We start from the raw sequence: 12,500 nt of genomic DNA on the forward strand, positions 1-12,500 counted from the left end.
CATACTCGAAGAAACCAGTGCAAACCAGTGGCAAATAAAATTATCGTATATTTCAAATAGACGTAAACATAAATAAACTAGGTTTACTATAATCGTTTAAACATTTCATTGTCCAGTTAACACATTTCTCAGCCTTCAGTGAGGGGAAAAAGAAATGCTGTGATTGTAACGTTTCTGTAAATGGTCAGATATATCTTGATCTGTTTTTTCGTTCATCCGTAGCTTTTTTGTAATTGCTATTTTCCCCTCTTAGTCGAATTCACAGACAAGTTATCCAGTGGACTTGTCGCAAAGAAGGCGTAATCCGACCTCCAGCTCACGTTCAAATAGAGCGTTGTTTCATCAACGAAATTTAAAATAAACGCGCTGTATTTTATTAGAAATAATTGTTCTGTGTTGTTTAACATACACTTTATTTATTTTTTACATTTTCATTTTTAATAAATAAATCATAAATATCCTATGCTAAAATTCCTGTATCTTTAACTCGAGTACGCGGAGGAAAAAATGACGTACTAGAAGAGATTTGCAGATGGAATAAATCTCTTTACTAACATCTAAGTAAAATAATCGACGTATTCAGAATTTAACTAATTTTCCTTTGATATTCGTAACAAATATCGTGGTTTTGTCTCGTAATCTGTGTACAACACAACTCGCTCTGACCAGCTAGGAAAAAAAAAACAACTATATTTATCTCTTAAGTTGCATGAGGGTTTTTATACAGTAACTCTTGGTTTTCATTAAATTTAAAACTGCATAAAAATATTAATATTTTTTTACAAAGACGAATGAGCGAACAACAATAAATGCAGATTGCAAACCATAAATAATGAGAAGCGCTCTCAAAATCATGTGTATTATGTTGAATGTTAAACGGCCGTTCTTTCTTCGTATAAATGTTCATTATTTGATTTGTTTCCAACACTAACACTAGAGAACAGAAAAATAAATTTGCACCACTTTAGTGAGAATTGTTTTCGTTACATAGCGCATCATAACTGCAATTCACCATTTTTAATTTCATCTTTTACCATTTATCATTGAGTATAAAACACTGAGATACACCAAGACATAACGAGCTACTTATTTGCTGCAAAAATCACTGGATCTTAACCAACTCATAGTCCCATGACAGAAAATGCGCAATAGAGTTTTCTATGCAGCGTTTAATGCTATTCGAAACTCAGCCACGGTCCATGAAACTTTCAACCGCAGCCCGGTGGTGGCCTGTGTTGTTGGCGCCTATATGGGTGGCAGACGCACGATCATGGCTAACTTTAAGCTCAAATAAAATAAGACTACTGAGGTTAGATTGCAGAACTCTAGCCTCAGTAGTTTTAAGATCTGAGGGCGGACGGACAGACAAAAAGGCATCTCAATAGTTTCCCTTTACAGAAAACTACAAATTTTAATAATTTAAAGGAAAAAAAAAAAAAAAAAAAAAAAAAAAAAAAGCGCCTTAGTGGCGCGGTTGGTATGGTGTTGGCGTCCCACCTCGGTGGTCGCGAGTTCGATTCTCAGCCATTCCATTGAGGAGTTAGTGATGTGTATTTCTGGTGATAGAAGTTCACTCTCGACGTGGTTCGGAAGGCTCGTAAAGCCGTTGGTCTCGTTGCTGAATAACCACTGGTTTCATGCAACGTAAAACCACCATACAAACAAATATATGAATTTTAATCAATATAATTATTATGAAGCACAACACCTCATATTATTTATTTATTTTACTCGCTATTTACATGGGATTATTGTTGGCTGAGTGCTGTAGCCGACTAAAACCACTTTGATTTACCTGGGTAGTATTGTCATGAAGAATATTAAGGGCTGCAAGAGAGCTTTGGAAATTATGAGTTCTTGTATTTGATGCAAGTATATTTGTTCAGTAGCTCAATCACTGAGAGAGAGAGAGAGAGAGAGAGAGAGAGACCGTCTTTTCATTATCTTTGTGAAATATACTTTTGTTTTATGTTTTTTCTTGATAGAATTTTCTTGAGCATATATAAATAATTAAATCATAAGATAATTAATAAGAAAATTAAATAATTTTATAATAATCGTTAACTATGACTTTATAATATATATATATATATATATATATATATATATATATATATATATATATATATATGTGTGTGTGTGTGTATTATATGTATGTATATATATATATATATATATATATATATATATACTATATATATATATATAGTATGATATATATATACTATAGTATATATATATATATATATGTATATATATTATATATATATATATATATATATATATATATATATGTAATATATATTCATGTACACCAGTGTATAGATTACCGATGTAAACACCAAATCGTTTGCAAGGATACAAAATCATATTATGATAAGCAAGTCTGACGGTAAATTGCAAAAGGTAAAAAATAACAGTAAAGTTGGATATTCAAGCGCACGGGAAATAAGAGCAAAACGAAATGGAAAATATTTGTGTAATTATAACGCAAGCAAAAACGGTGAATTATCACGGTCATTAAGCCTGAGATTTGTGGGAACTACTTCGTTTCTATGACGTTTCAACAAAGCAAATGTTCTTTAATTGCTCAGAGGTTCGGCTGGGAATTCGGGCTGCGTAATCGCTTCGGCAACGGAGGAGTAAAAACCAGGATTTATTTGCACCTGTTATTAATGACGGTTGTCATACTCGTGACTAAAATGACCTTCCGTGACCTTACCTAAATAGGTACCAAAAGACGTAGGTTCTCTCTCTCTCTCTCTCTCTCTCTCTCTCTCTCTCTCTCTCTCTCTCTCTCTCTCTATCCATTAGTTAACCACTGACTTATAGCCTGATAAATGTTCGTTCGGTTTAAGTTAAGCCAGCCTTGTGCTGGTACGGGTTTTTTCCTCTAGGACAGGGCCCTAAGATGCTAAATGCGCCTTAAATCTCTAGACTGTCTCAACTAGAGTTTGGGGAAGGCCTCTAACTAGGTAGCTGCTAGAGCATCAGTAGATAATGAGTTATCTTGATAAGCCTCCTAATATTCTGAAAAGAGGGACAACGCCATCTCTACCTTGAGGAGCTAAAGATGTTCTGCTAAATTGCCTGTTTAGTTGCGTATTTGGGTGAGACACCGGTACACAAAACGTTCAGATAATAATTAATTTTCCCAATAAGGAATTCGTCCAGAGAGCATTCCAAATGACAAAGGCTATTTCGTCTGCTGCTTTATCAGTGGAATTGTTAGGGTCTAAGTGGTAAATCAGTATAACTAAATCTTTCGATGTGAGAAAATCCCCTTTATAGCCTTATTGTTTTAGAAAATCATGCGAGATACTGATAATTCGTGATTAAGGACGTTAATGAGCTACACTTTTAGTGCATCCTTTAAACAACCTGTACGAGCTGTAACAGATGTTATCAGGGACATTCGTCAGAGAATGTGAAACCTTATCTGTCATAGTCCAAGACATCCAGATTTATCGTCATTATATTTTATCTGTCGTAGTTTAAGACAACCAGATTTGTCGTCATTATATTTTATCTGTCATAGTCCAAGATAACCAGATTTATCATCATTATATTTTATCTGTCATAGTCCAAGACAACCTGGTTTATCATCATTATATTTTATCTGTCATAGTCCAAGACAACCAGATTTATCGGCATTATATTTTAATTGTCATAATCCAAGACAACCAGATTTATCCTCATTATATTTTATCTGTCATAATCCAAGACAACCAGATTTATCGTCATTATATTTGATCTGTCATAGTCCTAGACAACCAGTTTTATCATCATTATATTACATGTCATAGTCCAAGACAACCAGATTTATCGTCATTTATGTATACAACAGTTACGAGGGTTTTCGTAATATCAACATGTTTGCCCAAACATTTTATGCTTCAAAGCTGAAGAAAATACTTTTTATACATAAAGCGTCTTACTTAATTTTACTGAAATATCAAGCATATTATTTTCCACTTTTGACGGTCGTATTCCACATCATGCGGTGATCTTCCATCAAAATTGAGATTAATATATTCAGGAATAAAAAAAAATAATCTGAAAGTCCATTTCAATAAGCGATTCCAGCGAAGCCATTTCAAACCCGTCTTAAGTTTTCCCTCAAAAGTAGTAGGTGGATTGTTCTATTGGTTGGAGCGTTTGGCTGTTACCATGACAACGAAGAATTTGCTGGAATTTTCATCATGTGCTTTGATCTTTCCCATAATTAATTATAGTAGAATTTTACTCCTTTTGCCAGCTTTTATGAATAGGCTCTTTAGTAACTTTGGAGGGGCGCACATATTTTCCATGTCGGTATGAAGTGTAACTTTAATTACTGAACCCCCCAGATGCTGAAGCCTTGCCGAGGATGGGGGGCTTAGGGTTCAGCAGCTGGGCCCTGATGCCTGGTGGGAACTACTTTCTTGCTGGGCCTTGGTGCCCAGCTGTTGATCCAACTAAATAAGTCAGCCCTTTTCCTTTTACTAAAACTTTTCATCCTTCTGCTTCCTCCCTCTATAAGGCATGGATTTTATGTTGATGACTTGGATTGGTTTTGGACATGATTTGGACTTTCTCATTGGATTTGGTGGAGGGTGAGGATGGTTGGCATGCCACCTCACCCGTAGAACTCGAGTACCTAACGTGGTCGAGCGAGGGGAAAGTTTAAATGTCAAACCCTGCTCTTAGTGCTGGGTCTGATCTCGACGGACATCATGACGCCTTAAGCACTGAGGGTGGGGTGTATATCTGGGTGGTACCCCTAGGGCAGCCCTGTATGGGGTAACACTGTCCTCTAAATGTGGCTCCATGGTGGGTGGGGGCTACCTGGACGAATCGTAAATTCTACGTCTTATGGAGACATTAAAACCTTCTGTTGACGACTTAGGCAAGGATAAGGACAAGGAAAATTCTGTTAATTCCTCCATTATGACTTTGGAGCCTTTTTCAAAGGACCTCCTTGTTACAAACATTTTATATGTGAAACCAGTCCCTTTAGACTGGAATTATGAAACTGTATTTAATGAATTTTGCAAATTTGGTAAAGTAAAAGAAGTAAGGAATAGACTAGGCAAAAAATTATGGGTTTTTTGAATTTTGGGTATTTTTCAATAACGAATCTGAAGCTCACAGAGCCTACAGAGAGTTCAGATCAGATTCATTGAGTGTTGGACTCGCAGAGGCAAAAGAGGTCCCTAGGCATCTTGAGATTTATAGACCACCAAGTGAAATTAAAGATAATAGTAAAATTAGTAAAACCTCCAGATCACCAGACCCAGCTAAGTGTTAATTATCACAACTCATGGTGAGAGAGGCAACCTCTTCAAAGTGAAGAGGTTGGTAAGCCAGAAGATCGGCAATGTTGGGAGTCCTGAATTAACTCGCTTTGGGCGTAATAGTTTCTTAGTTCATGTGAAGACAGATATTCAATCGATAATGCTTCTAAATTTGAAGCTTGATCCTGAGGGTATGATAGAAGAGGTAAAACCTCACTATAATTTTAGTTATGCGAAGGGTGTTATATTTAATGAAGATCTACATGAAATGGCTGAGGAGGAAATTTTGGAAATGTGTCCGGATGTGGTTTGGAAGGTTTTTAAAGTGCCCCGCTCATCGATGCTTATTTTAACATTTAAAGTTCTTCTCTGCCATCTGAAATTATTCTTGATAGTGAAATGATGAAAGTTCGTCCTTATAGACCGAGAGTGCTCCAGTGCTTTAAATGTTTTGGTTTTGGACACTCCTCTAACGTTTGCACCAGAAATAAACTCTGTGAATCATGTGGCCAGCCTGAGCACGAGGAATGTTCTGGACCAGTAGTTTGCGTAAACTGTAAGGGTGAACATCGAGCCCGTGATAAGAAATGTAGTGCATTCAAGAAAGAACAAGATGCATTACTAAAATCTCTTGACGAACACATCAGTGTGGGACAGGCTAAAAGCTGTTGGGCAGGAAAACCTATTCGGATGCCTTGAAGGCACATCAATTGAATACTGCTTCTGGTGCCCCTTCTGGTGGGGCTCCCCGGTGCCCTGCTGGTGGGGCTTTCCACACCCCCTCTAGTGGGGTACCCCGTGCCCCCCCTGTTGGGGCCTCCCGTGCCCCCCCTGGTGGGACCTCCCGAGCCCCCCCTGGTGGGGCTTCCCATGCCCCCCTTGGTGGGGCTTCTCATGGGCCCCCTGTTGGGGTTTCCCATGTTGCAGAGACTCTGGTCAAGCCAGGGGACCCTGTTGGTTCAAGGGTTCAAGCCAGGTCTCAATATGTTGACGACTTCTCTCTGTCAGGGACATTGCCTGACATTGAGCCCTCACCTGATCTTGACATTACAGTGCACCGTGGAGATGACGGTGAGGAGATAGAGGCCCTCTTTATTCGTCAGAAGAGGGCCCTTTCTCCCTCTTCGCCTCATTCACGGTCACTCAGCAATCATAGAAAAAACAAAAGTAAAACTGAAAGGACAAGTGAAAGCCCATCTTCTAAAAGATCTGTAACACCTAGATCTAGGTCAAATAGTACAGGTAAAACTGAAAAGATCTCTCTCACCAGGACACAGATTCCTAAATTAGTAGGGAATTTTAAGATGCCTTCCTCTAAATAATGGCTCTCATGCAGTGGAACATCCGTGGCTTTATACCAAATAGAGAGCAAGTTCGGGTTCTGTTTAGGGATCATGATCTATCTGCAATGTGTCTTCAGGAGACAAAGTTGGGAGAGCACACTCCCAACTTGGGTTTTAATATTCATTCCATAGGTCTCCACCCCTGATAGGTGTACGTGCTCAGGGAGGCACAGGCATCATAGTCCGCAAGTCTGTTAATCATAGGGTTGTTCAATTGAACACTGTGTTGCAGGCTTGTGCAGTTCAAGTTTTCAATCATAAATGGATCACTATTTGTTCTTTATACCTAGATCCATCATTAGAAAGTAGATTACAGGATGCCACAGGGTAATCCTCGTCAGCTAGAATTAAATGATCTTCAGACATTGATAGACCAGCTTCCTAAACCCTTCATTTTGATGGGGGATTTTAATGCCAAGCACACCCTCTGGGGAGAGCCAAACTGCGACCGGTGGGGTTTAATAATAGAACAGCTGCTTGACTTAAATGACATCACTTTGATGAATGATGGTTCCCCTACAAGACATGATGTTTTTCATAATACTGACTCAGCCATGGACCCTCACTATCTGCTCTTCGTCCTTGAGGTTAGATTACCAGTGGGTAGTAGACCAGAATGATCATGGCAGTGATCATTGGCCCATTCACTTAAAGTTTATGAAAAATATTCCATCTCCATGTTTACCAAAATGGAAGGTAGGGGAGGCTGACTGGGGATTATTCAAAGAATCTACTGAAGTTGATCAAGATATAAAAGATTTTCAGAGCCCAACATCCGCTTACGAGTATTTAATTCAGTATATTGCTGTGCGGTGCCATGCTGTCTATTCCTCGAACTTCTGGTAAGCCTCGTCGTCCTCTAGTACCTTGGTGGTGTGATGCATGCGCCTTGAGCCGAAAGATAACAAGAACTTGCTACAAGAGATATCGTAGATATCCTTGCTTGGTAAATCAAATTATCTATAAAAGAGCTCTTGCTAAGCAAAAGAAAACATTTAAGCAGGCAAAGAGGGAATCGTTTATCAGATATATAAGTGAATTAAAATATGATTCCCCTATGTCGTTTGTCTGGAACAGAATCCGAAAGCTGCAAGGGAAATTTTCTCCATCTCCCTTGCCTATTTTGAAAATTGATGGCTTCTTCATATCTGATTCTGGAGAAGTTGCAGAAACCTTTGGTAGGCATTTCTCCAATATATCTAGTGCCCTACATTACTCCTCCTGCTCTCAGGAATATTAGGATGGTACCACGGTTGTTCCTGCTGTTAGTTTAAATTCAGTCGTATAATCTCCCTTTCACCATGAAAGAATTAGATCATGCAATCTCGTTATCTTCCCCAACATCTCCTGGGGAAGATGATATACTGTACTCAATGATTTTTAATTTGCCTAGAAGTACAAAACAATTTCTTTTAGACATTTTAAACAGTTTTTGGCTTTCAGGAACTTCACCAGAGTCTTGGAAGATATCGATTATTGTACCTGTTTTAAAACCTTTTAAAGATTCCTTCCTTCCTAAGAACTATAGGCCAATTGCTCTAACCAGTTGTGTTAGCAAGATTTATGAGAGGACGGGGTCAATGCTCGACTTGTGTGGTATTTGGATTCAAAGAATCTTTTATCTAATCGGCAGTTTGGCTTTAGGAAAAATAGAAGTACTTCTGACCCTTTGATGTTCCTTACTCGGGAGATACAGAATGCTTTTGCTGTGCAAAACCAGACTGTTGCAGTGTTCTTTGACCTAAGAGAAAAAGCCTACGACACTACCTGGCGAGGGGGTATCCTTTTGCAACTTGTAGAGTGGGGTGCTGTGGGTAATTTATTCTATTGTCTGAAAGATTTTTTGTCAGAACGTTACCTGAAAGTAAGAGTGGGCTCTTACATTTCTTCTGCTTTCCCTCAGGAAGAAGGGTTACCTCAGGGAAGAGTTCTATCCTTAGTCACTCTTTAATGTAGCTGTCAACGGTCTACTAGAACAAGTTCCTGTCGGGGTGCATGGTCTGGCCTTTGCAGATGATTATGCAATAATCTGTAGTAAGCCACAGCTGTTGAAGCTTGTCAAATGATCCAGACTGCTATTAATGCTTCAACATCATGGGCCAGTGCTAAAGGGTTCAAATTCACACCAGAAAAAACCAAAGCTATACGATTTTGTCGATTAAGAAGAGTGGAAGAGATCCCTACGTTGTTTTTTAAACGATTCGATTTTACCTTATGAAGATAGCATTAAGTATCTAGGTGTTACATTTGATAAGAAATTAACTTTTACTCAACATGTTAATGAAGTTGTATGTAACGTGAAACTTCGACTTAATATTCTTAAAGTTGTATCTAATTTTAACTGGGGGGCAGTCGAATTACCCTTTTGAGGATGTACCAGGTGTTATGCCTAAGCAAAATTGATTATGGTTGCCAAGTTTATGGTTGTGCGTGCAAGACAACACTGCAGAAATTAGATGTTGTCCATAATATGGCTTTACGTATTTGTACGGGAGCCTATAGAACTTCACAGTAGAAAGCCTATATGTTGAGTCCGGTTTTCCCCCACTATTTATCCGTAGGGAGGAATTAGGCTTGAGAGCCATATCAAGAATACTTACGTCAAAGTTAAACCCTAACTATAAGTACGTTAGAGAACCAACTGACAGAGCCCCAAATAGACAGAGACTTCCAAAGCCGCTTGAGGTCCGACTAGCAAGCTCTGCCAGGGAGGTGGGATTACTTCCCCCTGCAGTAGCTGAAATTTCGCCTTCAAAGTTTCCTCCTTGGAATAGACCATGCCTAGAAATCTGCCCAATTAGGGACAGCAGGAGCAACAGTTCTGGTGAACAGTTGAGGGCAAGTTTCTTGGACCATGCTTCCGAACATGGTGATTCTCATCATATATTACTGATGGCTCGAAGGGTTCTGATGGTGTTGGTTGCTCTGTAGTGACTGGTGGTAATATCATTAAAAAGAAACTTCCTTCTAATTCTTCTGTTTTTACAGCTGAACTGCTGGCAGTTTTGACTGCTCTTAAATATATCTTTTATAGTTCTTGTACCATCAAGGTTTTTACCATTTTTACCGACTCTTTGAGTGTTTTATCTTCTCTAAAAAGCCTAGTCTCTTGCCATCCTTTAGTGCAAGAAGTACTAGATTGGTTTTATCTTTTAGTTAATAGAAGAGGATTTTCTGTTGGATTTTGTTGGGCTCCGTCCCATGTTGGAATTGTTGAGAATGAGCGAGCCGATGCTGCTGCTAAGGCTGCAACTAGGCTTAGGCACATTTCCAACATGGGCGTCCCTGTATCTGATTTTAAAAGTACCATTCGATTTTATTGTAGAGACCAGTGGCAGGCCCACTGGTCTACTTTAGATAATAATCTTAAATTGAAATCGATTAGGCCTTCTGTTCATCCTTGGCCTCATAGCCGGATGGATAGAAGGTCTGAGAGAGTTTTAGCTAGATTGCGTATTGGCCACACTAAATATACTCACGGGTATCTAATGACGAGTGGAGCGGATAGGCAGGTTCCTCGTTGTTCCACCTGTCATGTGGATTTGACTGTGGTGCATATTTTGGTGGAGTGCCCACATTTTGAAACCAAACGTAGAGCTTGTTTGCTGGCAAATAAGTCTCTTGCAGATATTTTAGGTGAAGGTGCTCGGGCAGAGCAAATTATGACATTTTTAAAAACTATTGGTCTTTTTTACGAATTGTAGTTTTCTTTTAATTGTTTTAGGTTTCTTGTTTGGTTTTATGAATGAATGATTTGTATGTTAGATCGGTTGTGTGTATGTTTGTTTGTGTGACAGTGACTTTTTTTATTCTTAAGATATATATGCGCTGAATGGCCCCTCGGCTCCGGCGCTTGGCTATGTGCCAAAAATGTTATAATCTAATCTTTAATTACTGAAATTATTCAAGTTTTTGTAATGCCCAGAAAATATTAACATTCAATTACATTGCGCCACGGTGCTCTCATCTTTTCTAAGTGAGATGCGGGAGCCAACTTTGATTAAAAACGGACGTCATTGGTTAAAACATTTCGTCAATGGAATCGAGGCTTCTCGTGAGCATCCTTTTTTTAGTGTCTTCTCTAAAAGACTTGACTATTCGCGCTAGGCGATTGTTACGTCCACGCAGAATTTAATAACAAAATGAGAATATAATATTTTCCTGAGAATTCATTATTCTTTTAGACGAATGACGAAAAATATTAAGATGAATTTTTTTATTAGATTATTCATTGTAAAGAAGCTCGGAATTTTTTGTCGCTTAATTTTCACAAACTACTTTTTACCGTCTCTTCATATACGTATTAATACCTGTGAATCTTACAGAAGGCGGTTGATACTCCCGCTACTTGTTTTTGAGAGAGCCCTTGGTATTCATGACATGCAAATTATTATCATAAACGAATGATAGACAGCAATCATTAAAAGGTTAAATTGTCACTTACTGTCTCGCCTACAAACTACTTTGTTGTTATTTGTTGTTGACGTTGTTGTTCTTGTTGGGGGTTAGGAAAGGTCTATGGAAGAGCCCAAAAAGGTCTGAAAAGGCTGCTTTGCGTCCAGTTAAAGATATTGGAGTTTATTAGAATAAAATTTAATAAAATAATGTGCATGCTAAACATTACAGAATAATTTTTTGTTTTATATAAAATATAGCGTGTTTACTTTATTTTTCGTCGATGAAAAATGCTGCATTTGACTATTGGTTTTAGCAAGCGCCCTGAGTAAGCTGGAGGTCGGATCACACCTTGCTGATTATCTCCATTCTTTCCCATAGAAGGGTAGGGCCGCCAGAGCACTGTGAGCATTCCTTAAGGTTCCTTTCGGCATCCTTTGCCCCTGGCTGCAACCCCTTTCATTCTCTTTACTGTATCTCCGGTCGTATTCCCTTTCTTCCGTCATACTTTCCACCCTCACCTGTGATGTTTTCCTCGTGTTACTCCTTTCAAACCTTTTTACTGTCGGTTTCCCTTTCAGCGCTGAATGACCTTATAGGTCCCAGCGCTTGGCCTTTGTCCTAAATTCTGTATTATACACAGTTCTGTCACCACTATGGGTTGCTCTTGGCTGAAGAATGTGAAGTCAACCTTTCTATGAATGGTAATTTTCGTTAATGAAAAAGACATTTGACATTCTGAGGAATATCATGGACTCCGGATAAAAGAGTTAGTCCTTCTGATCTGCCGCTGGAAATACGGTACTTCTGGTCACACAGAAAAGTATTTTAATTTCTCCTCCTTTGTCTTAGTTCCTCATTGGGCGAGGGGGTTGCATACTCGCCTATCAATCTGGTAACCCGAGTTCGCTCCCTGCTGCTGCTGGGGCTGGCCCAAAGGATTAGATATTTTTACATAGCTAGGAACCAGTTGGTTACGTAGCAACGGGACCTACAGCTTATTGTGGTATCCGAACCACATTATATCGAGAAATTAATTTCGAAATACCAGAAACAAATTCCTCATTCAACGTTGACAGAGCGGGGAATCGAACTCGGGACTACCGAATCGGTAGGCGAGCACGTAAACCACTCTCCCAATGAAGAACCAGTTGAATTTATTTCTGGTGATTAGTAATTATTTTCTCAATACAATGTGGTTTGGATCCCACAATAAGATGTAGGTCCCGTTGCTAAGTAACCAATTGGTTCCTAGCCACGTATTAGAACAAATCTAATCCTTCGGGCCAGCCCTAGGAGAGCTGTTAATCAGCTCAGTGGTCTGGTTAAACTAAGGTATACTTAACTTTCTCTTCTTCTTGTCGTAAAATGGTAGCTAGGCTTACCTAGCATCCGTCCAGGGTCTGCCTTTATGGTTGATTATAGCTTTACCATTTGCTAACATACTCGGAAAAGCTATTTATGGTAGTTCGGGAATTTCAGTGTG

The 12,500-nt window shown here is 38.9% G+C and overlaps 1 protein-coding gene across 1 annotated transcript in view; it reads right to left on the reverse strand.

The window, feature by feature from the left end:
* The window catches only part of LOC135212854 (ATP-dependent RNA helicase RhlB-like), a 22,181-nt gene extending 15,985 nt beyond the window's left edge, over positions 1-6,196 (reverse strand). Inside the window, exon 1 of the mRNA XM_064246622.1 lies at positions 6,072-6,196. Coding sequence (XP_064102692.1) covers positions 6,072-6,196 — 125 coding nt within the window. The remainder of the gene's footprint in view (positions 1-6,071) is intronic.
* Positions 6,197-12,500: the final 6,304 nt, after the last annotated feature.

Source organism: Macrobrachium nipponense, chromosome 41, assembly GCF_015104395.2.
Source record: "Macrobrachium nipponense isolate FS-2020 chromosome 41, ASM1510439v2, whole genome shotgun sequence".
Taxonomy (NCBI): domain Eukaryota; kingdom Metazoa; phylum Arthropoda; class Malacostraca; order Decapoda; family Palaemonidae; genus Macrobrachium; species Macrobrachium nipponense.